General features: G+C 37.2%; 1 protein-coding gene across 1 annotated transcript in view; it reads left to right on the forward strand.

The window, feature by feature from the left end:
* The first annotated feature begins 1,676 nt into the window (after positions 1–1,676).
* ACADL (acyl-CoA dehydrogenase long chain) overlaps positions 1,677–27,242 on the forward strand; it is a 46,739-nt gene continuing 21,173 nt past the window's right edge. The window contains exons 1-8 of the mRNA XM_047085658.1: positions 1,677–1,753; positions 6,945–7,100; positions 9,273–9,410; positions 11,170–11,334; positions 18,553–18,619; positions 23,813–23,977; positions 24,770–24,871; positions 25,989–26,102. Of these exons, the coding sequence (XP_046941614.1) occupies positions 1,677–1,753; positions 6,945–7,100; positions 9,273–9,410; positions 11,170–11,334; positions 18,553–18,619; positions 23,813–23,977; positions 24,770–24,871; positions 25,989–26,102 (984 nt within the window). The remainder of the gene's footprint in view (positions 1,754–6,944; positions 7,101–9,272; positions 9,411–11,169; positions 11,335–18,552; positions 18,620–23,812; positions 23,978–24,769; positions 24,872–25,988; positions 26,103–27,242) is intronic.

Here is a 27,242-nt window from a genome sequence, read left to right on the forward strand (position 1 = left end):
GTGCATCTGACTTCTGCTCAGATCATGGTCTCACGGTTCCTGGGTTCGAGCCCTGTGTGAGTCTCTGTGCTGACAGCTCAGAGCCTGAAACCTGCTTCAGATTCTGTCTCCCTCTCTCTCTGCCCCTCCCCCACTCTCACTTTGTCTCTCTCCCTCTGTCTCTCTCTTAAAAATAAGTAAACATTAAAAAAAAAAAACTAAACTAAAAGCAACCTTATCTTGAGAATAGCTAAATCTTCAGGGTCCTGTGAGACCCTACTTTCAGCATCCAGAAATTCCTTGGAGACCTAAGTTAGCTATACCCCCCTCCCTTCACAAACTTGAAAGTATATCATCAGTCGCATCTCACAGCCCCAGTGCAGCTCTTTCTGCCCATAGGTCCTGTCTACGTGCTTTAATAAAATCACCTTTTTTGCACCAAAGATGTCTCAATAATTCTTTCTTAGCCGTTTTCTTGCGAACCCCACTTCAAATTTCATCACTGGTATGGCTAGCCTGGTAGTGCTTCCCCTGGAAGCACTAGATTCATCTGGGCCCAAGAAGCTGCTGAGGATAACTGATAGAGACAATAGCCACACCTACACCAAAGATTGCACTGCCACCACGGGCAATTTTGCCAAGGTCACCTTTTATGCCATCTCTAATATCTATGGCTATCTCAACAAGACAGCCTCTAGAAAGTGGCCCCGTTCACCAAGTTTCCCTAGCAGGAGTTCATGAACCTTCTAGTAAAACACAGAAGAGTCTCCATGCAGAGGATCCAGTCTCCAGCTGTTGCCACCACAGTGTTTTCATACGAGGTAATTAAAAGTGAATTAATAAGCCTATAAAAAAAATCACCTGTGAGATGTGATTTCAGACGTTCAGTAAGATCATGCAGAAAAAGGTCTCTTATTGCCCCATACAGACAGGTAATTTGATCAGCCAATTACCATCTTGAAAAACCAAGAGTCTGGTCCCATGAAGCTTATAAATACCCGGCACAGACTCCTAATGGCGGAGGTCCTAAGACCACCAGCCAGCCAAGTCTAGAATTTTGGCAAGCCTGCACGGAGCCCGGTGCTTCCCTCAAGTCAACAAGTATTATTCACCTAATATTAATACCTGATCGGTATTAACTCCCTTTTTAGTTTTTAACTTCCTGATATTCTGCATTCAGTGAATAAGTTCTTGATTTCTAACACAAAATCTTGTTTTCACTTGCCCAAGTTCAGGCCCTGATAACTGTCCTCCACTAGTCGAATGGTCTGAATGGCCTCTCTTACCTCCTTAGAATTCCACTCGGCAAACCCTATTTAGAGTTCAAAATCCTTCAGAGATTTCCCATCTCCAAAAACCAAGTTCGTAAATTTCAACAGCTCAGACTATCACCCCGTTGAAATGTTGGTTATTACACAGTATTTCATGACTTCTGGAAAATGGCATAGCAGGAATTCAAATCAAATGCTACTTGGGTGGCTGCGACTCTGAAGAGGGGAGTGTTGCAACGCTGGGCTACGCTCCGCCCGCCTGCTCGAGGGCTGGCAGGTCTTCTGGCTTCCGGCTCCGCAGCCGGGGGCATTTATCCCCATTAAGCCGAGTAGGACCGTAAAAGACTGTTGGCTCGCGGGGAACTCCGCCCTAGAGTCGCCGAGGAGTGGCGTCCTGCGCCCCTGCCTCCCTACGCCGTCCCGGCCATGGCTGCACGCCTGCTCCGCAGCTCCCTGCGCATGTGGGGCGGTCGGTGTGCCCTGCGTTCACCGCCGGCCGCGAGGTCAGTGCCCGCCGTGCTCCAGCTGAACGGCCCGGGGGTAGGGGGTGGTCTACGGGGTAGGGGCGGCGACACCTACCCTTCCTGGGGACCCTGAACGCGGCGGCGAGCAAAGCGCGCCAGTCTGGGCCGGAGACTCCGCGGGTGGGGCTGGGCCTGGTGGGACCCACGTCGGCGAGGGCGGGCGGGGGTGTCGGCCGTGACCGCCTCACCGCGGGGTTGCTGGAGTTCGGGCTGCAACCTTTCATCTTAGAAAGGTGGCTGAAGGCCGCGTCCTGATTGTGAACGGGTCACTGGGACTCCCCGACTGGCAGATCTGGAGATCGCAGGAGCACCCTTTGCGAAGCCTATGTGGAGGAGTGCCCCGAAGAAGGCAGCCTGGGACAGCAAAGACCTGACACCAGCCCCATCACACAACGACATTGAGATTTATTTAACAAATCCTTTAATTAATTAAATCCAGGAGAGTTAATAGAGTTTCTAAGTGGCTCTGTGCCTATTAAGGTAGTGTTTATAAGATCAAAAGTTTAGATCATATAAAATCCATTCATCGGATAAACTGGAAGCATCCGGGATTCTCTATTAAGGAGAATGACAGGAATGATAAACTAGCTCATTATAACATTGGTGGAACTCTGAGATGCTATGGGAGAGGAAACGTGTGTTATTCCTGAGGAGAGTTGGGAAGACTTCACCGAGGCGGTGACCTGACTTTAGGATGCACATACTTTTCTAAGCTCTTCCCCAGAACGTCATAAGAGTGTGAGCCTCAGATTTTTGGTGTCACTACTTTTTTATGCCCTGAAAGTTAAAGGACCACCTCAGAGATTGTTTTTATTTGGGGGGTTGTATCTATCCATATGGGTATCAAAAGATATCTACAAAACAAATTGTACAAGTACATAATTTAGTTCATTAAAAGGAACAATAGAGATTATGGTAAGTGAAGTAAGTCAGACAGATACTGTATGATTTCACTTAGAAGTTGACTCTTACAGAAAACAAGCAAAAAAAAAAAAAAGACAGTCTCTCTAGACACAGAGAACAGATTTGTGGTTGGGGGCAGGGCGTGGAAATGGGTGAAGGGGGTCAAAAGGCACAAACTTCCAGCTATAAAGTACCATGGGAATGTAATGTACAGCTCAGTGACCATAGTTAATACTGCATGTATATTTTAAAGTTGTTAAAAGAGTATACCTTAAAAGTTGTCATTAGAAGGAAAAAATGAGTATGTGTAGTGATGGATGTTAACTAGACTTACCATGTTGATTATTTACAGCGAATACATATATTGAAATCATGTGTATCTGAAACTACTGTAATGGTAATATGTCAATTATAGCTCAATAATAAGTAAAAGTAACAATAAGCCCATTACATGTTAACATAAATAACATTTTTATGAAAAATAGCTTTTTCAAAATAAGAAGAGAGACATTATTTACATTTTCATGGATTCTTTAATGTCTGATTTAGTAGAAGACAGCCCAATTCTCATATCTGTTTCTGCATTACGTCTGTTGGAGTAAGTTATTATGGTTGAAGTATAGGAAGAAAATCTCACAGGGAATTTTGGGAAAAGGAGAACCTGAGGGACCATCTGAATAGGCTTGGGACTGTTTTATTATAGCAGGCTTCTTAATGTGCATATGGATCATTCAGGGATGTTGTTAAAAATATAGATTCTGGGGTGCCTGGGTGGCTCAGTCAGTTAAGCATCCAACTCCTGATTTCAGCTCAGGTCATGATCTCACGGTTTGTGAGTTCGAGCCCCACATAGGGCTCTGCACTGACAGTGTGAAACCTGCTTGGGATTCTCTCCCCCTCTCTTTACCCCTCCCCTGCTCATGCTGTGTCTTTCTCTTTCAAAATAAATAAATAAAACTTAAAAAATTTAAAAAAATACAGATTCGATTCAGTAGATCTGGGGTGAGATCTGAAATTGTATATTTGTAACCAGTTCCCAAGTATTGCTGAAGGTGTTGGTGGAAGCTGTCTCCCTTTTATAATGTAAATGAAGTTTTTTAAAAATAACAATTGGGGCGCCTGGGTGGCTCAGTCGGTCGGACTTCAGCTCAGGTCATGATCTCACAGATCCGTGAGTTCGAGCTCCGCATCAGGCTCTGTGCTGACAGCTCAGAGCCTGGAGCCTGCTTCGGATTCTGTGTGTCCCTTTTTCTCTGCCCCTAACCCACTCACATTCTGTCTCCGTCTCTCTCAAAAATAAATAAACATTTAAAAAAATGTAAAACTAACAATTAGAGCTTAGCCTGTTAAATTGGTAGAAATTTCTTTTTGTACAGATTTCCTGGTCTTTATAGGGAGAAAAGGGGCCAATTTATTCAGTGAAGTTTTCTTGGTCTTCAAGAAATGGATGTACCAACATACTTGGTGCAGGTGTTTTGGTTTTCTTCTTCATATGCTCTCTTGAATACTTCTGACTGACCTGAAAGTCTTTATTCTTTCTGGCACTGCTTTCACTTTCTAATGTCTTGGTGTATTTAACTCAGAAATATTCCAATATTCCAAATATTCCAATATTTTCTTAAGGTAATATGGGATATAAAATTTTAAGATCCAGGCAGACTGGAATATAAATTCCATTCTGTTATTTGTTAATTATGTTACCAAGTGATTCAGTGTTGCAGAGCAGCAGTTGCCTAATCTCAGCACATTTTTTCCCTGAGGAAAAATTCTCAGTATGGAAAAGAAAAGCTGTATGGACAAAAGCGTGCATGATAGTTTTATTTCCACTAGCAGGAAATTGCAACCAATCATTTCAATTAGAGGATAAAGTAAATTTTAGTCTATTTGATGTAACGTTATAGTGGTATGTAAGACCCCTGTACATCCTGATCTTGTTAGCTCTCACTTCATCTACTGTTTGCACTCAATCCACACTTGGTGTCCCTGCTCTTTCTAGAATGCATCAGATACCATCGTGCCTGACACCTTTTGCTCTAATTGTTTTCTTTTTTTTTTTAATTTTTTTAGTGTTTATTTATTTTTGAGAGAGACAGACAGGTAGAGCATGAGCGGGGGAAGGGCAGAGAGAGAAGGAGACACAGGATCTGAAGCAGGCTCCAGGCTCCAAGCTATCAGCACAGAGCCCAATGTGGGGTTCGAACCCACGAACCGAGAGATCATGACCTGAGCTGCAGTCAGATGCTTAACTGACTGAGCCACCCATGCACCCAGCTCTAATTGTTTTCTTGACTTAAATTCTACTGAGAAATCTGCTTGACTGTCACCTTGAGACGTTTGCTCAAATTCTCATTTTTCTAACTTAACCTACCCTGACCGCACTATTCCATGCTGCAGCCAATGTCCCAGCCTTGTTCCAGACACACACTCTGATCTTTACTCTGCTTTTCTTTTCCATAGAATTTATCATCTTCTCATATATGCTTTAATTTGCTTCCTTACTATAAATAGTATAGTTATTCAGACTCCCCTTCTAGAAATGTGAGTCTGGAGACAGGGATCTTTATTTTGCTCACTGTTGTATCCCAAGTTACCTGAACAGTGCTTGGTACATAAAGGGTACTCAAAGTATTTGTTGACCAAATGAATGAATACGCTATTAAAAATGATGATTTGGATGAATGGGTAGTAACTAAGAAGGCAAAAGGCAGACTAACTATAAAATTTGTAGTACTGCATGTTCACAACCAACGACTACTACCTAAAAGGCATCTCAAATTATATTCATAAACTCCACTAAAAGTTGCATATAAAAGATAAACCTAAAGCACAATGACAGAAAATGCATGTTAAATGTATTACTCAGCTCATGCTGCCATAACAAAATACCATAGACTGAGTGGCCTAAATAACAGAAATTTATTTCTCATAGTTCTAAAGGCTGGATAACCCAAGATCAAAGTGCTGGTGAGAGTGCTATTTCTTGTTTGTAGATGGCTGCCTTCTTTCTGTATCTTCACATGGTCTTTCCTTGTTTCATGCACACTGGGAGAGCGAGACAGAGAGAGAGAGAGAGATCTCTCTTCCTGTTATAAGGCCACATCTCCTCTTGGATTAGGATCCCACCCACATGACTTCATTTAACTAACTCAGTAAAATCACAGTGGGAGTTAGAGCTTCAACATGAATTTGGGAGGGACACAACTCAATTCATAGCGTTAAATGAAAATGCATAAAGTAAAAATAATTCATTTCATGGGGAAAAAAAGGTTGAGACAACCTAATTGCCCATAAACAAGACTGTCTTTTAAACAAAAATGTGAAGAAGGAGAGGAGGAGGAAAGGAAAGAGAAAACAAACAAACAAACAAGGGTCCATTTAAGGAAGAGAGAAACCCCAAACAGCATTTCATGCAAAACAGAAAAACATCCTTTGCTAATATTTGGATATATGATAAAAAGTTTTGTTTTGTTTTGTTTTTTAAATATGAGCTTGAATTATACAAAGTGACACACAGATTTTCAGAACTTTTCAGGAGTACCTCAAGAGGGAAATAAATCTGAAGACCATTGAACTAAAAGGAACTACAAAACAGTCTTATTTTAAGTGTAAAATGAGGGGAGTATGGAGAGGGAAGGGTCAGTTTCCGAAGATCTTGAATAATTCTGTACTAATCCTTACAGAGATTCATGGACATTTTTTTTTTAAATTTATACCCAGGTTGCCTCTAATATGGCAGTAACATCGCCATAGTTGTATCTTACACACCTGCCATTTCAAATTGTGTGATTCTGAATGAAATAGTAATTTGGAAATGTTAATATCATCTTAAATATTGTACATGACATGAAAACTTATCAATATGCTATGGTGGTACTGTATAAAATAGTAATTTGGAAATGTTAATATCTTAAATATTGTACATGACATGAACACTTATCAATATTCTGTGGTGGTTTTGGAATTTTTACATCATTTAATTTGCATTTACCTCAACTCAGACATGTAGGTTAGTCATGGGTTTGGAAGTGAAGAGTGAGCTGAGTAAGGACATACTACTTGATCTTATCCAGGTGAGGTAGATCCTATCAAAAGTGGTAATGTTCAGATGTGAACAGGTCTGTCGAATTTCACACTCTTCCTACCTACCTCTATAGTGTCTCTGGGGGAAATAAAATCAGCATTTTTCCATGTTGTTCGGTGGCATTAATTTGGGTATGAAGGGTCACAATTTCACTTAATTTTCTTAATGTATATATATATTTTAAAGATGTTCTCATTCCGGAGAGGAGAAACGTCTAGAAACTCCTTCTGCTGAAAAATTAACAGATATAGGAACTCGAAGAATCTTTTCTTCAGAACATGACATTTTCCGGGAAAATGTAAGGAAGTTTTTTCAAGAAGAAGTGATTCCTCACCACGCAGAGTAAGTGGTACATTTTTCTTTAAAGTAATTTGCATAAAGAGAACACTGAAAACCATTTCCTAGGGTCGCCTAGGTGGCTCAGTCGGTTAAGTGTCTGACTCTTGATTTTGGCTCAGGTCATGATCTCAGGGTTCATGAGTTCGAGCCCTGAGTCAGGCTCTGCACAGACAACACGTGGCCTGTTTGGGATTCTGTCTCTCCCTACCCCTCTCCCTCTCACATGTTCCATATGCCGCTCTCTCTTTCTTCTCTCGCTCTCAAAATAAATACATTTAAAAAAGAAAAAAACAAACCATTTCCTAGAATGTTGTATGTTGTTCTACAGAAAATGTACTTCTATTAATTGCTTTATTAACATTTTTCTGTTCTTAACTGTAATACTCTAAGATCTCAGGATTCTTAAATTAGTCCAAAGCTATTTAAATGAATTTTAAAATATACAATTAAAAGTAAGTAAATTTGAAAATTTGCAGCTCAATCTAAGAGTAGTATTTTGAATACTCTGGTTAAATGGCAATTAAGTAATTACTAGTCAATTCCAAATGTTTTTTTTCTGCTTCATGAGTGAATTAAAATGAAAGCTCATGAAAGCTCAACAGGCCAGTTGACAAATCTTGGTTGGCAATGGACCACCTTAAAGTATTTTTACTACTGGATGAGATGTATATTGATTAACTGCTTAATTACTGATCACCTACTTTTTTGATCAAAACACTGTCATTTCTATGAAAGTAGGATTTTGCTATATTTCTAAAATTCATTCACTGCCAGTAATTTACTATAATTAAAATGTTTTTTAAAACATTTTTAAATATCTTCCATTAAGATTTCATTAATGCTTTCGCTATAAAAATGACCAAAATTAGCTAAACCTAATGCCATGACTAGTCTTTGGTGAAAAGCAACTATTTCTAAAAAGAAAGAAAAAGAAAGAAAGAGAAAGAAAGAAAGGAAGGAAGGAAGGAAGGAAGGAAGGAAGGAAGGAAGGAAGGAAGAAAGAAAGAAAGAAAGAAAGAAAGAAAGAAAGAAAGAAAGAAAGAAATTGATTATGGTACACTCTAGGAGAATCTTTTTTGTTCATTACTCTACTGATTCGAAACTTTGTTCCAGAAAAATTATTGATGAAGATTTGAAGTAAAAATGATAGAAGTTGACAGATTTGAGATTAATGATAAAAATGTTTCCAAAGCTAATTTAGGCAATATGTACATCAAAACATACATGATAATCAAACTCTTTTAAAATTTCTTGAGGCATCTGTGTTTCCCTTTCATCAGTATCTTCAAAAATATACCTCATTTTTGGTAAGTATATCTAACTCGCACTTAAAAAAATAAAACAAAAATTCTCAGATTCTTTATTTCCAACTAGCTCTTTCCTCATCATGCCTGTCTCATTTTGTAAAAATGTTTATTTATTTTGAGAGAGAGAAAGAATGAGCGAGCGCACGTGTGAGCAGAGCAGGGGCAGAGGGAGAGAGGGAGAGAATCCCAAGTCGTCAGCACAGAGCCCAATGCAGCGTTCCATCTCACAAACTGTGAGATCATGACCTGAGCTGAAATCATTAGTCAGACACTTAACAGCTTAACGGACCTTGCCACCCAGGTGCCCTGCTATTCTTGTTTTTAAAAAAGCAGAGGTTGCACAATCTTATTCGAATGTCTACTCTTTTCAGAAGTTCATTGGACAGCAGTTGTGCTGCAAGATGCTTATGTGCTTCTGTTGTTCCAACTTAAACTGTAATAAGATTGCCTGCTCTTGTCACCTTTTTATGTGCTCATCCCGTTAAGTTCAGCACTTTAAGGAAATATACAGAGGGCTATTGCCTTTATAGGATAAGTTGGACACATTCCCATGACTATATGACACAACTAAGATTCCATCTTAAGAGGACCAGCTGAGACAAACTGTACCCATGAATGTCAGTACATGTAATTTGTAGGTCTGATGAAAAGTCAAGGGAGGAGAACAGTGGCAAATATGAAGAAGTAAAGAAGAGAATAAGGAGAGAAATGATGAAAGAGTGCAATGCAAATAGAAAGTTATGGCCAATGTCAACAACAATTACCTTAAAGGAACATTCCTGTACAAGATCATTCATAAATTCAAATTATGACCATTTAAATAACATGAAAAAATCTTCTCTGATTTTAAAATGTTTGCTATTTGCAGATGGGAGAAAGCTGGAGAAGTGAGCAGGGAGCTTTGGGAAAAAGCTGGCAAACAAGGACTTCTCGGTGTCAATATTGCAAAGCATCATGGTGGTATTGGTGGAGACTTGTATTCAGCAGCTATAATGTGGGAAGAACAGTGAGTATGCAGACATTTGAAGTGGAATCGTGTTTTGTAAGCACACTGCTCACTTTTCTGAGATGATAAAATATGCTTTCTAATCTTATAATATTGAAAACTAAAATGCGAATGAATATGTGTATCATTTGCACATTTTTTAATGTGTGAAGATAGGAAAATGCCCTATTAAGTTATTAAAATAGTTGCTCTGAAAATCAGAGATTGCTTCATTTCTAATTGCCTTATGTGTTCATTTTCTTCTTTTAAAAAAAAAAGTGGAAAAATATCCCCATCAAATATAAAGTTTAATATATAAGAAGAAATAAAGATTTCAGTTGATGAATGGGCAAAAGATTTGAACCAACAGTTCATCAAAACAAAATACAAATACGTTCTTTTATTTTTTTATTAAAAAAATTATTTAATGTTTATTTATTTTTGAGAGAGAGAGAGACACACACACACAGAGTGTGAACAGGGGAGGGGCAGAGAGAGGAAGACACAGAATCAGAAGCAGGCTCCAGCCTCTGAGCTGTCAGCACAGAGCCCCACAAGGGGCTCCAGCTCACGAACCACAAGATCATGACCTGAGCCGAAGGAAGATGCTTAACCAACTGAGCCACCTAGACACCCCCAAATAGGTTCTTCTAGATGAAAAAAGCTCACCCTTACTGCCAATCAAGTGTAAATTAAATTAACCTGGAGGTTATCATTTTGAGTATTTGCAAAAGTCAGTGAAAATTCAAAATCATAATACCCTCTGCTGACAAGGTTGCCGTGAAAACAGCATACTCACACTATTAGTGGCATTATAAATTAGAACAATAAATGCTTTGGTGAAGCATTCAGCAATTTTCATTCAAAAAATGAAAATGTTTCTGCTCTTTGATCCAGGGCATCACTTTGGAGAATTTATCTTAAGGAAATAATTTAATAGAAAAAAGAGGAGCTATGTACAGAAATCATTGTCATGTTAGATCATAAACATCCAAATATGGAAGCAATCTAAATGTCTGGTATTGGGAGAATGAATAAGTAAATTACAAAAAAAAATGTAAATTATATTACATAAACAATTTGGAATACTTTATAGCTATTTCAGATTATTGTTATGACAACATGTAAAAAAAAAGGACTTTTTCATGCCATATAATAATAAAAAAAAATAGTTAACGAGATGCCTGGGTGGCTCAATTGGTTAAGTATCCGACTTCGGCTCAGGTCATGATCTCACAGTTTGTGAGTTTGAGCCCTGCATCAGACAGGCTCTGTGCTGACAACTCAGAGCCTAGAGCCTGCCTTGGATTCTACGCCTCCCTCTCACTCTGCCCCTTCCCCACTTACACTCTGTCTCTCTCTCTCAAAAATAAATAAACACTTAAAAAAAAATTAGTTAAGTACAAATTCACACCACGACTGCAACTATATTAGAATATATGCTTATGGGCAAAGGTAATTTGTCAAAATGAAAACAGTTGCTATGTTAGGGTAATACAATTGTAGGTGATCCATACTTTGAAATGTTTTATCTTTTAATTCACTAGGTAAGTACTCATGGAGCTCTGTTACAGTACTGTCAATATGCAAAAATTAAAAGATTAGTAAAAACAAAGAGAAAATCCTCAGGAGCTCTAGGTTTGTGGGGAGACAGGCTATTGTGACACAATGTGATAAGATTTAATAATTTGTTGTTCTTTAGTTGAAAATCAAAGAAACGGAAAGCAGAACAAAATAACTATTTTTTGCTTTAAATTTTCTTCTTTTTTCTCTCTCTAAGAGCATATTCAAATTGTACAGGCCCAGGTTTTAGTCTTCATTCAGATATTGTCATGCCCTATATTGTAAACTATGGCTCTGAAGAACAGATTAAGCACTTCATCCCCCAGATGACTGCTGGGAAATGTATTGGCGCCCTAGCAATGACAGAGCCTGGGGCTGGAAGGTAAATCAACATTGATTTGGTTTTGATTTTTGGAAGCAGTGCCCTAACAGCAAATATTTTCTCAGTACTCACTTCATACAAATATTTGCATGATGTACGAGGAAGGATACAAAGATTAACACAAGCTCAATTTACAATCTCAAGTAACTTCAAATTCTAGTAGGAAAATAAGGCCTTATCATATATAAAGAACAATAAAACATAATATATGCTGTTTTACAGATATTAATATAGGGCAATGCAAATAAAGTGGTAGGGTATGACTAGAATTTGGAGCATGGTAGATTTTGGATGTGGTGTGACATTCACATGGCAATATCCAGCAAAGATTTGGGATTCTGGATGCAAGCTGGGGTGGCAAGAATTGGAGCAATGAGAAAGAATAGCATCATTTATTCAGTCATTTGAAGGTTACTTACTAAGTGCCTGTAATGTGCTACATACACAGTGGTGAACTAGAACAGATGTGGTCTCTGTGCTTATTGAGGAGAATAATGAGAAACACATAAATAAATATATCTCTATTTATAAATTATGATAAGTACTATGAAGGGAACATGGTGCTATGCTAGAGACTAATGGTGTATGTGTGTTTGGTAGGAAAGGGAAAAAGGAATTTAGATAGGAGTGCTAGAGAAGGCCTATAAAAAGTGGTTACATGTAAACTGAGATGTGACAGCTTTACAATATGATTGAAATCTTGAATTGTGACACCTCCAGTTTTGTTTTGTTTTGTTTTGTTTTTCAAGATCACTTTGCTATTCGGGGTCCTTGGTGATTCTATACAAATTTTAGGATAGTTTGTTCCAGTTCTATGAAAAATGCTATTAGTATTTTGATAGGGATTGCATTAAATCTGAAGATTTCTTTGGGTAGTATGGGTATTTTAACTGTATTTGTTATTCCAACCCATGACATGGAATGTCTCTCCGTTTCTTTGTGTTGTATTGAATTTCTTTCATCAGTGTTTTATAGTTTTCAGAGTATGGGTCTTTCACCTCTTTGGTTAAGTTTATTCCTAGATATTTCATTATTTTTGGTACAAGTATAAATGGGATTATTTTCTTAATTTCTCTTTCTGCTGCTTCATTATTAGTATACAGGAATGCAACAGATTTCTGTACATTGATTTTGTAGCCTGCAACTTTACTGAATCCATTTCAGTTCCAATACATTTTTGATGGAGTCTTTAGGGTTTTGTATATATAGTATCATGTTATCTGTAAATAGCAAAAGTTTTACTTATTCCTTACCAATTTGGATGCATTTTTATTTCTTTTTGTTGTCTAATTGCTGTGGCTAGGACTTTCAGTACAATGTGGAATAAAAGTGGTGACAGTGGACAGTTCTGTGTTGTTCCTGACCTTAAGGGAAAAACTTTTAGTTTTCCCCCATTGAGTATGATGTTCACTGTAGGTTTTTCATATGACACTTTTATTATGTTGAGATATGTTCCCGCTAGACCTACTTTGTTGAGAGCTTTTATCATGAATGGATGTTGTACTTCGTCAAATGGTTTTTCTGCATCTACTCTTTCTCTTATTGAGGTGATTTATCACGTTGATTGGGAATAACATGGTAAATGATTTTTTTTAATGTATTGTTGGATTCGTTTTGCTAGTATTTTGTTGAGGATTTTTGTATCTATGTTCATCAGAGATTTTAGCCTGTAGTGCACGTTTTTTGTGGTGGCTATCTGATTTTGGTATCAGGGTAATACTGACCTCATAGAATGAATTTGGAAGTGTTCCTTCCTATTCTATTTTTTGGAATAGTTTCTTTTTATGTTTATTTATTTATTTGTTTGTTTGTTTGTTTATTGAGAGAGAGAGAGCATGCGAACACAAGTGGGGGATGGGCAGAGAGAGAGAGAGGGAGAGAGAGAATCCCAAGCAGGGTGCCAGCACAGAGCCCAGCACGATCCTAAGATCATGATCTGAGCCAAATCAAGAGCTGGATGCTTAACCAACTGAGCCACCCAGGTGCCCAATATTTTTTGAAATAGTTTGAGAAGAATAGGTATTAACTCTTCTTTACATGTTTGGTAGAATTTGCCTATGAAGCTGACTGATCTTGAACTATTGTTTGCTGGAAGTTTTTTGATTATTAATTCACTTTCCTTGCTGGTAATTGCTCTGTTCCAATATTCTATATTTTCCTGCTTCAGTTTTGGTAAATTATATGTTTCTAGGAATTTATCCATTTCTTCTAGGTATAAAATTTTCCATATCTCTTACAATTGTTTGTGTTTCTGTGGTATTGGTTATTTTTCTTCTTTCACTTGTGATTTTGTTTATTTGGGTCTTCTTTTTCTTTTTCTTTCTTTGTTTCTTTCTGTCTGTCTTTCTGTCTTTCTGTCTTTCTTTCTTTCTTTCTGGATGAGTCTTGCTAGAGGTTTATCAATTTTGTTCATGTTTTCAAAGAGGCAGCTCCTGGATTCATTGATAGTTCTATTGTTTTGTTTGTTGTTTTTGTTGTTGTTTTAGTTTCTATATTATTTATTTCTGCTCTATTATTTCCTTCCTTCTCCTGGTTTGGGGTGTTGTTTGTTCTTCTTTTTCTAGCCCCTCTAGGTGTAAGGCTAGATTGTTTATTTGAGATTTTTCTTGCTTCTTCAGGTAGATCTATAATACTATAAACTTCCCTCTTAGAGTTGCTTTTGCTGCATTCCATTGTGTTTTATTTTCATTTGTTTCTATGTACTTTTTGATTTTTCTTTGATTTCTTATTTGACCCATTAATTGCTTAGTAGCATGTTATTTAACCTCCCTGTATTTGTGCTCTTTCTAGATTTTTTCTTGTGGTTGGTTTCTAGTTTCATAATGTTGTGGTCAGAAAAGATGCGTGCTATGACTTTGATCTTTTTGAATTTGTTGAAACTTGTTTCGTAGCCTAATATGTGATCTATTCTGGAGAATGTTCCAGTTATATTACAAGTCATATTACAAAGCTGTACTAATCAAAATAGTATAGTACTAGCATAAAGATAGACACATAGATCAATGGAATAGAATAGAAAACCCAGAAATAAACCCACAATTATATAGTCAATTAATCTTTGACAAAGGAGGAAATAATATACAATTAGAAAAACTCTCTTCAACAAATGGTGTTGCGAAAACTGGACAGCTACATGCAAAAGAATTAAACTGGACCATTTTACCCTATACATGAAAATAAACTCAAAATGTATGAGACCTTAATGTGAGACCTGAAACCATAAAAATCCTAGAAGAGAGCACAGGCAGTAATTTCTCTGACATCAGCCATAGCAACATTTTTCTAGGTATGTCTCCTGGAGCAAGGGAAATAAAAGCAAAAATAAACTATTGGGACTACATCAGAATACAAAGCTCCTTTACAGCAAAAGAAACAATCAACCAAACTAAAAGACAACTCACTGAATGGGAGAAGATATTTGCAAATGACATATCCAATAAAAGATTAGTATCTAAAATACATAAAGAACTTCTACAACTCAACACCCTGTAAGACCAAACAATCCAATTTGAAAATGGGCAGAAGACATGAACAGATATTCATCCAAAGACATACAGATGACCAACAGACACATGAAAGGATGCTCAACATCATTCATCATCACAGAAATGTAAATCAAAACTACAATGAGATATCACCTCATACCTGTCAGAATGGCTAGGTCAAAAAACATAAGAAACCACAAGTGTAGGTGACGATGAGAAAAGGGAACCTTCATGCATTCTCGGTGGGAATGCAAACTGGTGTAGCCACTGTGGAAAACAGTATGGAGGTTCCTCAAAAAATTAAAAATAGGACTATCCTACAATCCAGTAATTGCACTAGTAGGCAATTACCCAAAAATTACAAAAATGCTAACTCAAAGGAATATATCTCCCTCTGTTTATTGCAGCATTATTTACAATAGCCACATTATGGAAGCAGCCCAAGTGTCCATTGATAGATGAATGGATAAAGAGGTGGTATATATTTATGTACTTTCGAACATTTCTCAGCCATAAAAAAGAATGAAATCTTGCCCTTTGCAACAATATGAACAGAGCTAGAGAGTATAATGCTAAGTGAAATAAGTCAAAGACAAATACTGTATGATTTCACTCATATGGGACATTTAAGAAACAAAACAAATGAGCAAAGGGAAAAAAGAAATACAGAGAGAGACAAACTGAGAAAAAACTCTTAACTATAGAGAACCAACTGATGACTTACCAGAGGGAGGTGAGGGGGATGGGTGAGATAGGCAATGGGGAGTAAGTAGTGCACCTATCATGATGAACACTGAATAATACATAAAATTATTGAATCACTGTATTGTATACCTGAAATTAATATAACACTATCTGTTTACTAGAATTAAAATTAAAAACTTAATAAATAAAATAAACACCTATATTACTACATTCAAAAAATAATAAAGTGAGATGTGACAAATGAGAAAGAACCAACTGCAAGAATGGAGGGGAGGAGCTTCCACATAATGGGACCTGATCCTCAAGGATGACAAGGAGAGCAGACAGGAAACCTTGGGCATTATGCTTCCTTTGGAACTGTACAAAAGGCAGCCACAGAGACAGAAGGATGGAGTCTGAAGGAGATCTACACCAGTGCTCTGTCGTGAGCATGAGGTGAAGTGACTTTGAAAAGGTGATAGGACAGGAGTGAGAAGTTAATAATGTCGAGGCCACAAAAATGTTGAGGGTTGAGAAAAGGTCATGGCAGGCCACTGGTGGTGATCTTTTGATTGTCATTTCAGTAGAGAGGAGAGGCTACTTTGGAAGAGAGTTGGGTATTGAGAAATCAGATGTAGAGAACACAGAGTAATCTTTCAGAGTTTGTGGTGAAAGAGAGTGTAAACAGAGACAGTACTGTGCTGTGACAGGCCAGCACAGTAAGGGGAAGGGTTTATGTTGAAGGGAACAGCAACTTCTAGGCCAACGGGAAACAGGCAGTGGAGAGCAACAACCTAAAGGTGTGGCAGAAGCAGTAATTGAAAACCCAAGGCTTGTTTCTGCAAAGATCAGGCCCTCATGTTTTACACTGCTTTTCTGACACTGCTGTTTATTTTTAAATGGCTTAGCACTCCATAGTGTGACTTGGCAACATGCTTAAATTGTATTTCTCCTTCCCAAATATAAACCTATAATTACAGGCCAATCCTGATTCTTAGTTTTTCCAAAGGTAAAAGGTTTTTGTTTGCTTCTTTTGCCTAAAAATGTGATCTAAAAGAAATAAAAATTTAATCTTCCTTTGCTTTTAAGTTAGATAATTTTTCTAAGATAAGTGACTGACTCACCAAAATTTGGATTACATCATGCTAGCTCTGGACCAGTATGTTCCTGTTCCAACCCACTGAATGCTAGTTCTCACTTAGAGGCAATATAAATCAAAGATCCTAACTTGTCCCCAACTTACACAAGCAAACAAAGGCTGATTGATTTTTGCTTATTTAAATTCTCTGTCCTCATCTGGGGTTAGGTGAATATGCTTAAGATGGAAACTGAGAAGGAGAATGGAGAAAAGAGGCAGATGGTTTGGAAGGCTGGTATAAGTGATGGAAAGGTAGTAAATTGGTCAGGTATTTAGAGACGAGCAAAGGGGCCATATGAGTGAATGCAGGAGTGAAGGAAAACGGCAGATGCAGAAGAGTGTTTGAGTGTTCAGGACTTCCAAAAGAAAGAAAGAAAAAGCATGTGGGAGAGAAGGAATAAAGATGGGAGATGGTTTGTTGTGCCGGATTTTAGGAACAACTTGGCCACTCTTACATTCTTGCTTTCATTTGGCCTTCACCCAAAAAGGGTGGAGTTTGCTAGAAAAGATTCAGAGTATCCCTGCCTCTTTTCCTTTCCACGTACATAGGAGACTCCCTAATGTGTAATTGTGTGTATTTGTATGATACCTTAACATTTTGTATCTTTCATGTTGATTTTCTGTTTGGACTATCACAATAATCTATATGAAGATATACTGTGATTCCTATGTAAAGGAGAACAGAACATGAGAAATGAAGTATTTTAACCAAACTCATAGAGCTAACCTATGATGACATTGGATCCAGACTATTCTGACACCAGCTGTGTGATTGTGGGTGAAATCTCTGAACCTCAATGTCTGTATCAGTGATACTTAATACGATTATTGCAAGGGTCTGAATTCTTGGCAATACTATAAGTAGTATATATTTTAGTAGTATATTTTTAATATTCCATGTTTACCATTCATGAGCTTTTTTTAATCCACAAACTGAGCTGTGTCATTACCTTTGTTACTTTTGATATGTCCCTGTATAGAACAAGTATTTCAATAAGCCATGTATTGATTTTAAGAACTAACATTTCATACTGACTTACAATATAAAGACCATATTCAAGAAGAAGAATCAGAAAAAGTGATGTAGACTATTTATACATGATGGTATTCATTGTAGGATATTTATGAAAATTGAAAACTAAGTATTCAATAATAGATTGTTTTTAAAAAATGATAAAGCTATACAATGTAATTCTATGCCATTGATAGAAATGAAATTATAGAAAAGCATTAGATATTATTAAGAGGTCAAAATCATATGTATGGCTCTGGTTTTATAAAAATACGTATATGTGTGTATCTATTTTCACTGAAAAATTCTGGAAGGATGTATTTTAGAAATGTTTATTCTAGGAAGTAAGTTTTTTTTCAGTATTTTTTCTTTGTCAGAAATATTGTCTATCTTTTGTATTTTAACTATGGATATTTGTTTATTTTACACTTAGAAAAAATAATCTATTCCACTTTTAGAGCAGTCTTGTTAAGGGAAGCATTTGAGACGTAAGTCTTTTAAATAGCTAACTTTTGATCAATAGAGATAAGGGAAGGAATCAAGGTGAATAGAGGGAGGCAGATATATGGTGGCAAATAATTTCAAATATAGTGGGCTTTGAGATGCTATCTGAGTCCAATTTGGGGATCTACTTGGGAGTTTTTATGCTTTATAAAATCTGGCTACTTTATGTAATCTTAATCATATATTCATTTGTGTAAGCGGTTTAGAATATAATACATCAGATGTGGTTTTTCAGTGCATTTGTGTGAACATTCTTAATGTTAGTTAGAAGTCAATTCTTTTCATAGTATGAACAGTTTGAATTAGCACATTATATGCATACTTATACAACAATACTTGAATAACTCAGTTTTTACCAACTAATGAATTTTCCTTCATTATTTAAAAAATTATAGTGATTTGCAAGGAATAAGAACAAATGCCAAAAGGGATGGGAGTGACTGGATTCTCAATGGAAGCAAGGTATGTAAAGAGGGGCTCCCATAGCCCTTCTCTCCAGAGTCCATGCCACAAATAACAGTGTCTCAAAGACTGCTCATTATTGGGGCGCCTGGGTGGCGCAGTCGGTTAAGCGTCAGACTTCAGCCAGGTCACGATCTCGCGGTCCGTGAGTTCAAGCCCCGCGTCAGGCTCTGGGCTGATGGCTCGGAGCCTGGAGCCTGTTTCTGATTCTGTGTCTCCCTCTCTCTCTGCCCCTCCCCCGTTCATGCTCTGTCTCTCTCTGTCCCAAAAATAAATAAACGTTGAAAAAAAAAAATTAAAAAAAAAAAAGACTACTCATTATTGATTGTCTCATTCTACGGACTCACGTAAGAATTGAATTTACTTAAGTTGTTTTGTTTGGGGGACAATGTGAACTTTGCAACATTTATATTACATGAGATCTGTTCTTCTTGTATGTTCCATTTTACATGCTCCCCTCACTATTATGGCAAATGTTTTACTGTCCAAACGGCCCTTATCAAGCCAGAAAAGGGGAAGGAGAGGCTCACATTGTCCAAATATGAGACAAACGATAATTAATAAACTTGATGTTTGTGAAAAATTGGAGATAAGATTTTCTTATAAATATCAAGAAGACTTTCAAAAGTTCTTAGGAAAGAAGGATAGCTTTGATAGAATTTGAGAGCCCTTCAGTCCTTCTGAGAGTCACATCAGCCTAGATGAATCGGAAAGCCCTCCAGTTAAGGTTACAGATGGGCTTAGGAGTAAATACATCCCTTAGAATCTAATATCACTGATGACAGAGGATTTTGTTTACCTAAAACTGTGTCTGGTATACACTCAGTAAATATTTATTGTTGACTGAGTGTTAAGTGAAGGAAAGATGTTTATTTTCTGCAACTAAGGAGGTCTTTCTGAAAATTGTTTCAAAGCCTGTTGAAGAACTAATTTGTTTTCTTTGAATTTTTTTAAAACTTCTAATTAATTTTAGACTAATACCTTTGCATTTACAAAATCACAAGTTTGAATGTTGTGCTACTTTCAAATTGCTCTCAATTTTGTAAACAGCCTTGATTTCTGTACTTACGTTGTCAAGGACTAAAAGCAGTTTGTGGACTGGAATGGGTCTGAAGAACACATTTTGCGCAGCCCAGGTCTAAAGACCATTTCATAATCTAGTTTCATAGTTGTTATACAAAAAACCAGTATTTGTGGTGTCAAATAAATTTAGAAAATGTGTGCAACTTCTCATTCTTTGACATGCTAATGTACATTATAAACCTCTAAAAGTTTGGTATAGTATGTCTTATGCCCTAGGAAATTATCTTTATAGATTGAGTCACTAGTATTTTCCCAAACATACTTTTTGTCATAGACTCTAGGTCTGGCGTTCTCTCTTGTCCAGCAAGAGAGCAGATGCAGGATTGAAATGTGAGAGAGGCTAATGTCAGGGAGGAGACGAGAGTGCTGAATAAGGGTCCTTGCTCCGTTTTTATTAGGACCAGAAGGCTTACAAGCGTGATGGACTTACACAAAGAGACAATGAAATCGTGAACATGAACTCATGGGCATGAGGGAAAGGGGGTTTTGAAGATATTCAGTGTTAGGGGTTTGGGTCAACACTAAACCTGGAGCTGGGTGGAAAGTTGTTTACAGCAGACATGAGACACCACCTCTGTTTACCTAAACTGGCCCAGGGGACAAGAAGGACAGAGCATGCTACCTCAGGGTCAGCAAGGCATCTTTCTTTTGCTAATTAGCTCCAGCTCTGGGCAACTTCATCCTCCTGTGGTCCAAAGTCCTGTTTTCCTGTTTTTGTCCTTCCTTCCGGTGAAAGCAGCTTTCTGTTATTGTACTAACTTGGGGGGGGAGAGGGGACATTTTCACCCTGAATACCTAATCTTGTTTACCTCATTTTGGATGATGAAAACATCCTGAGATTTCCTATTCCTATACCTTTCTCCTATACTGGGGGCCTTTGCAACCTATTTACCTAATTTTGTTTACCTAATCTTATTTAGCCAAACTTGAGTGTGTTCATTCTGTGGGTTTCTAATTCCTTATGCCTTGTTAAGCCATTGGTGCAACCTCAGGGAATTCCTGAGCTTATTCCCCACAACTGTTAGAAATTTTAGTCTAAACTATTTGTCTTAAGGATTATAGTAAAGATGTATAATGAAGATTATAATAAAGATGATTCCAGTATAATAATCACTTAACTCTGCACACAGAGGGCCACAGAAGACTAAGATATTTGATCAAATGGGAAACACATTCTCTTATGACTCCAGCTTTGTTAGCAGTTCTTCTGTGGGAACCACCCAAGAAAACTCCACTGACTATGTCCAAACCTCTATTAGAAATAACAAAAAATTGAAAGGAAGCAAAAGTAAAGGAATAAGTAAGTGAATATAGTACCTCAATAAGATGACCTAAGGGGTGCCTTGTGGCTCAGTAGGTTAAGCATCAACTCTTGATTTCGGCTCAGGTCGTGATCTCACGGTTTGAGAGACCAATCCCTGTGTCTTGGGATTCTTTCTCTTCCCTCTCTCTGCCCTTCCCTCCCTCCCCCACCCACAAATAAATAAACTTTAAAAAAATGACCCTAAGATGTGCCCATCAAAGTGTCGACACAAAGTTTTTAATGGCTTAGGAAAATAATTAAGTGAAGAGATCATATTAACTTTTATACACCTAGATTTCAGCTAAGTAACAAAATGCACATACATTTCAACTATGTTAAAAGGAAAAAAAAAACAGAAAGGAAATTCATAATGATATCTACATGACGGACTTGAGGATTTTTTTTCTTTTTTCTTTATAACAATATACTATATATAATGTCTACAATGAACTTATAAACATTCAATACCCAAAAAAATGATGGCCCTCAGTAGGGATAATCCCAGCCCTATTAAGAGTTTTGACTGTCATAATTAAGAACGAAGTTGAGAAAATCCTTTTACAAGGAGAATTTTCTTATAAGAAAAGGAAAGCAGTCATGCTGGAAATACTCGCCTTCTGTTTGACTCTTGCAGAAATGGTTCAGAATCGATTAACCTTCTTCCATAATTGTGTCTAAAAAAAACTGTTGAAGAATTCTATTCACTTTTACCAAATTGAAGTCAAGGTGTTAAAGTGAACAATTTTTTCATATAAACAGCTCCTCCCTTCCTTTCATTCCATTGTTTGTCTTTTATCTATAATAACGTCTGTCTGTTAATGTCTGAGGCTGTGGATTTAGAGCTTATAGACACTAATCCCTGGACATGCGATTCAGAACAGAAAAGCACTATTTCAGCAATTCAACTGTGCACCTACACAGATGGTCATTATTCTCTTAGAAAAATATGAAATTGGGAGACTTGAAAGGTTTTTGAGCAAGTGGTATAATGGAGAAATATTATAGAAAAAAATACATTGGCCATGATGTATAATTTTTTTTTTCTAGGAACACATTTTTCTCATTTATTCAGCAAACATCCTTGAAAGCCTTCTATATGCCAAACACTACTCTAAGTACTGATGATAGTCCCTGCCCTTGAGGAGTTCCTTGTAGAGAGAAATGTTGAGGGTCTCTGATTGTTGTGTCACTTATAACCAGGCCACCACCACGGCCTTCACTTGCTATCATGTAGACAACACTAACATCATTGGCTTATTTCCCATTATTTTTATGTACAGCACTGTGGATTTGAGAACATAAATCTTATAAAGGGCATAGATGTTAGGTGATAGAAGTAACTGATGCCATTTTATACTCCTACTATTTCAAAGGGATAGAGACAAGAATAGATCATTTGAATACAGTTTGATAAATGCTAAGATGATGGTGAATTCAGAGTGCTTACAGGAGCTCTTAACCTGGCCTGGAGAATTTGGGAAGACTTTAGTCCAGAATGGTAGGATGTATCCTAGCAGCATTGGGAAACAGCCACCCAGTGGAGGAAACAAGATTTCTGAAGACACATAGGTAAAGAAGACCTTAGAATAGAAAGGATAGCAAATAGTTCAGTGGAGTTGACCTGAGGACAGGGAATGAGAAAAATGAGATAAAAGATAAGGTTGGACTGATAAGCTAGTGCCAGTTTTTGATGAGTTTTATATGTCCTTCTAAAGGTTTACAGTTTATCCTGAGGCCTATTACGAGCTATTCAGAGATTTCAAAATATGAAAATGATATGATTAGATTGCATTGTAAAAAAGGTCTCTGAGATCATGATGAATAATAGAGGTGCAGGGACATCAGTTGTAGGAACTTAAGAAATGATGAGGCCCCGAAATAAGGTAATGGCAATACAAGAGAAAGGAAGTGAGTGGATTCATAAAGTATTGAAATGGATTAGAGAGAATTAGAAGTCAAATTGAATATGAAGCAAGATGATAACATGATTTTTTTTTTTTGGCACCATTCACTGAGATAGGAAAAATAGATTTATATTCAAGATTAGTTAAGAGTTAAGGGTAGGAAAAGATATGTTCTGCCCATGAGTCATCAGGCGGACTCTCCAGAGGCAGGTAGGTATACAGGTCTGAAACTTAGCAAGAAATTTCACTTAAAGATTTGGAGTCATTAGCAGATAGATGGTAATTAAAGCCATGGAAGTGCTTGAGGTGACCCAAGAAAGGCACAGAATAAGTTAATAATTTGTGCTGGGTATATTTGTTTGATAAATAAATATCATCTGGTAATCTCATGTCTCTTATTTAGTATGTTATTTTATCCCTCTTTAATCATTATCTCCTTATTGAGGCCATTTGGAAAGAAGTAGGCCATCCATCATCAAAATCAAATCCATGCCTTTTCGAAAACTGTTGTGAGAGTACAAATACTTTAATCTTGCCATTTAGAACAGATTCCTTTTTCTCATCTGCAGTTTCTTTCTAAAATATAGTTTATCATATAGTTATCATAGAGTATTTTGCTTTAATTTAGAAAAGACATAATAAGCTCTGTTCATTATTTACAGTATTAATTATGGAATGAAAATGTACTGACTTCATTCTTTGAAGCAATGGGTTGTTTTCCCTGTACTTTTTAATAACCTCATATATGAATAATCAACACTGAAGATATTTGGGTAGAGTACAAAGAGAGGCATAAAGCATGTCTTGTCTGGTTTAGTCTTCTTGAATATACTTTCCTCCCATCATGACTTAAACATCGACCTGGTTTATTGTGAAGTGTCACAGTAAATTTGGGGTTTGCAGGTATTCATCACTAATGGGCAGCTAAGTGACATTGTGATCGTAGTGGCAATCACAAATCATGAAGCTCACTCTCCTGCTCATGGCATTAGCCTTTTTCTGGTGGAAAATGGAATGAAAGGATTTATCAAGGGACGAAAGCTACATAAAATGGGACTAAAAGCCCAGGTAAGTCACAATATGAATTATTAATTATAACTAATTGCGTGTACTCAAATATACTTTATAGAACTACATGTAGCAAATCATACCTTCCTATGCCAGATTCCTAAAATATGCTTTTCAGAAATGGAAAGAGAGGGGTGCTGGGAGGCTCAGTTGATTAAGTTTCTGACTCTTGATTTCAACTCAGGTTATGATCTCACAGTTTGTGAATTTGAGCCCTGCATCAGGCTCTGTGCTGTCAGCACGGGGCCTGGTTGGGATTCTTTCTCTCCCACTCTCTCTCTATCCCTCCCCCACTCGTGCTTGCTCTCTACAAACAAACAAATGTTAAAAAAAAAAAAAAGAAAAGAAATGGTAAGAGAGATTTATTCCATTTATCCAAATTATCTCTGTTGTTCAGCAGTGGAAGTGAATCAGCATATTTTGAATATCTGCTTCAGAAATGTCAAAATTATATGTTAATAGACCTTCTATTAAATTGATTGAAGAAAATAATGGAATAAAAGCAGAAAATATTTTTCTATTATTTGGTAATTATTTGGTAGCTTTTTCATTACCAAAAAGAAAAATGACAGTGTATTGCAGTGGGAAAGCCACAAATTTTTAGAATCAAATGGATCTGGGTTTGAATCCGTGGTTTATTACCTACTAGATGTATTCATTAACTACTCCAACTTGGCTTCCAGTTTCTTTTGTTCTTGTTTTTGTTTTCTTAAATGGAAATAATAGTCACCTCATTAGAGTGTTGGGAGATTTAAGTGAGATCATTCTGTACTTAATTGTGTGATCCCTTAGGATACTGCAGAATTATTCTTTGAGGATGTACGGTTACCAGCTAGTGCCCTACTTGGAGAAGAGAATAAAGGCTTCTATCACCTCATGCAAGAACTTCCACAGGTCAGAATTATTAAATATTCCATCTTTTGATTAGTTAATAAAGTGGTGTGAAATAGAACTATGTAAATTCGTGCATATAAAACTTGTGACATAGCCAATCATTTGAGTAAAGTTAAAGTTGAAAAAAACCCTGACTTCTTGGGGTGCCCAGATGGCTCAGTCAGTGAAGCATCTGACTCTTAATCTCAGCTCAGATCTTGATCTCAGGGTCATGAGTTCAGGCCCCACGTTGTGGGGTGTGGAGACTACATAAACCAACCAACCAACCAACAAAAAACCTGAGTTTTGTAGCCTAGATAAGTAAATAACTGAACTCAAGGATATCCAATCAAAGCTTATAAATGAGTAGGAAAATTAGGTATTTTAGTTCTGTGATACCTTCTTAGAATGATTTTAGCTTCTTAACTACAAGTCAAGAATTCTTATCTCCTCGTAAGGAAATATCAGCCAAAATATTTGGCAGGATTTTTTTTTTTTTTTTTTTTTTTTTTTTTATGATACCAAGGAATCATCATACCGGAAAGTTTTAGTCCATCATAGTTAGCTCTCACATCTGTGTTTTTGGAGTGTGGTGCCTATGTGATTGTTGAACCTCACATGCCAGCATAGAAACATAGGTGCGTTTGTCTAGTGATTGCCACAGCCTGGGCTAAATTGGGGACAAGGTTAGGAATACTGCCATGGAAATAGAATAGAATATAAAAATCACCAGCAAGATGGATTTAAACTGACCATGGATACTAGTAGGCAGAATTTAACCTATCCACTTTAAAAGGTTGATTTCCATAGACCTATTAGAATATGCAGTGTGCAGAGATCAATAAATAAAAGTCAACAATTTCATATTTCTTTTCTCATAGATGACTGATGAAGGAATTAAATAAATTATGTATATATGTATATGTAGTAAAGACAGACATTTATAAAAGTAAAGGATTTGTTTTAAAGAATTACTATGGCTATGTCCAATATTCTTATAAATCTATGGGAGCATTTTCTTATAGAATTAAGAAATAAATTAACTTTTAGGAGTTTTATAACGATTATTTATTGAATTTATTATCATCAAAATCTTGTGGAATTAGAATGATGCTTAAGACCTAATTTTGGGTTATAGGAAAGGCTACTGATTGCTGAAATGGGACTTTCAGCCAGTGAATTCATGTTCGAAGAAACCAGGAATTACGTTAGACAAAGAAAAGCTTTTGGGAAAACAGTTGCACATCTACAGGTAAGCTTATTGTCATGATTTAGTATTGAGCGACATCAGTTTCCTCATCTAAACACAAATATGGAATAACTCTTATAGAGGTGGTATTAGAATCCATTGAGGTGGATGAGACCATTGAGGGATAAAGAGTGGAGAGTAAGATAAGAGGTCCTAGGACAGAGTCCTGAGAAAAATTTAGTATTTAAAGGTGGACTAGTAGGGAGAAACCAGCAAAGACAACACAGAATGAAGGACTAGAAAGAAAAAAGCAAATCAAGCAAGTAGAGTCACAGAAGCCAAGAGAAAAGGAGATTTCAAGTAGGCAGGAGTAGGGCCACAGGTTGCTTAAAGGGAAAACAAGATGGGAATCAAGAGTGCCCATTGGACATCGCAATAGGGAGCTGATAACAGACTAGAGTGTGATTGCACCAGGCCAGAGTAAGTAAAGGGATAAATAGAAATGAGGAAGTAAAGATACTGATGGCACACAGCTCTTTCCTGAGTTTGGCTGTGAATGGTAGGTAGGTTACTAGGGAGTAAGAAGAGGATGGCGGGTGACAGGTAGAATCTTGGGGTCAAGTGACATACTTGTAAGATTTAAGGGTTTTTTTGTTATTATTAGGATAAGAATGCTGGAAGCACTTTTTTTTTTAATTTTTTAATGTTTATTTTTAAGTGACAGAAAGCAAGCAGGAGAGGGGTAGAGAGAGAGCAAGCAGGGGAGGGGGAGAGAGAGAGGGGGACATAGAAGCTGAAGCAAGCTTCAGGCTCTGAGCTGTCAGCACAGAGCCCGTCGTGGGGCTTGAACTCACAAACCTCAAATCTTGACCTGAGGTGAAGTTGGTTAGGAGCTGACTCTTAACCAACCGAGCCACCCAGGTGCCCCTGGGAGCATGTTTTAATACCTAGAAAAAGGATTTAATAAAGAAAGAAAGATTGTAGATATGAAGAAGACAACTGCTATGATATTTGAGAAAGAATCAGGGTGTGGGTGCGAAAGCATATGGAAAGGTAGTCCTTCCCACCTCCACCGCAGAGGTGTTTCCTCTGTTGTGACAGGAAGAAAAGAGGAAAGAATGGGTATGGGTTCAGTCAGACACTTAGCTCTGTTGGTAGAAAATTGCAAAAGCTCTTTATGAAGACTTCCATTTTCCTTAAATA

This window comes from Lynx rufus, unplaced genomic scaffold (assembly GCF_022079265.1).
Source record: "Lynx rufus isolate CCGP_SWC_20201006 ecotype Redwood Valley unplaced genomic scaffold, mLynRuf1.p SCAF_2, whole genome shotgun sequence".
Classification (NCBI taxonomy): Eukaryota; Metazoa; Chordata; class Mammalia; order Carnivora; family Felidae; genus Lynx; species Lynx rufus.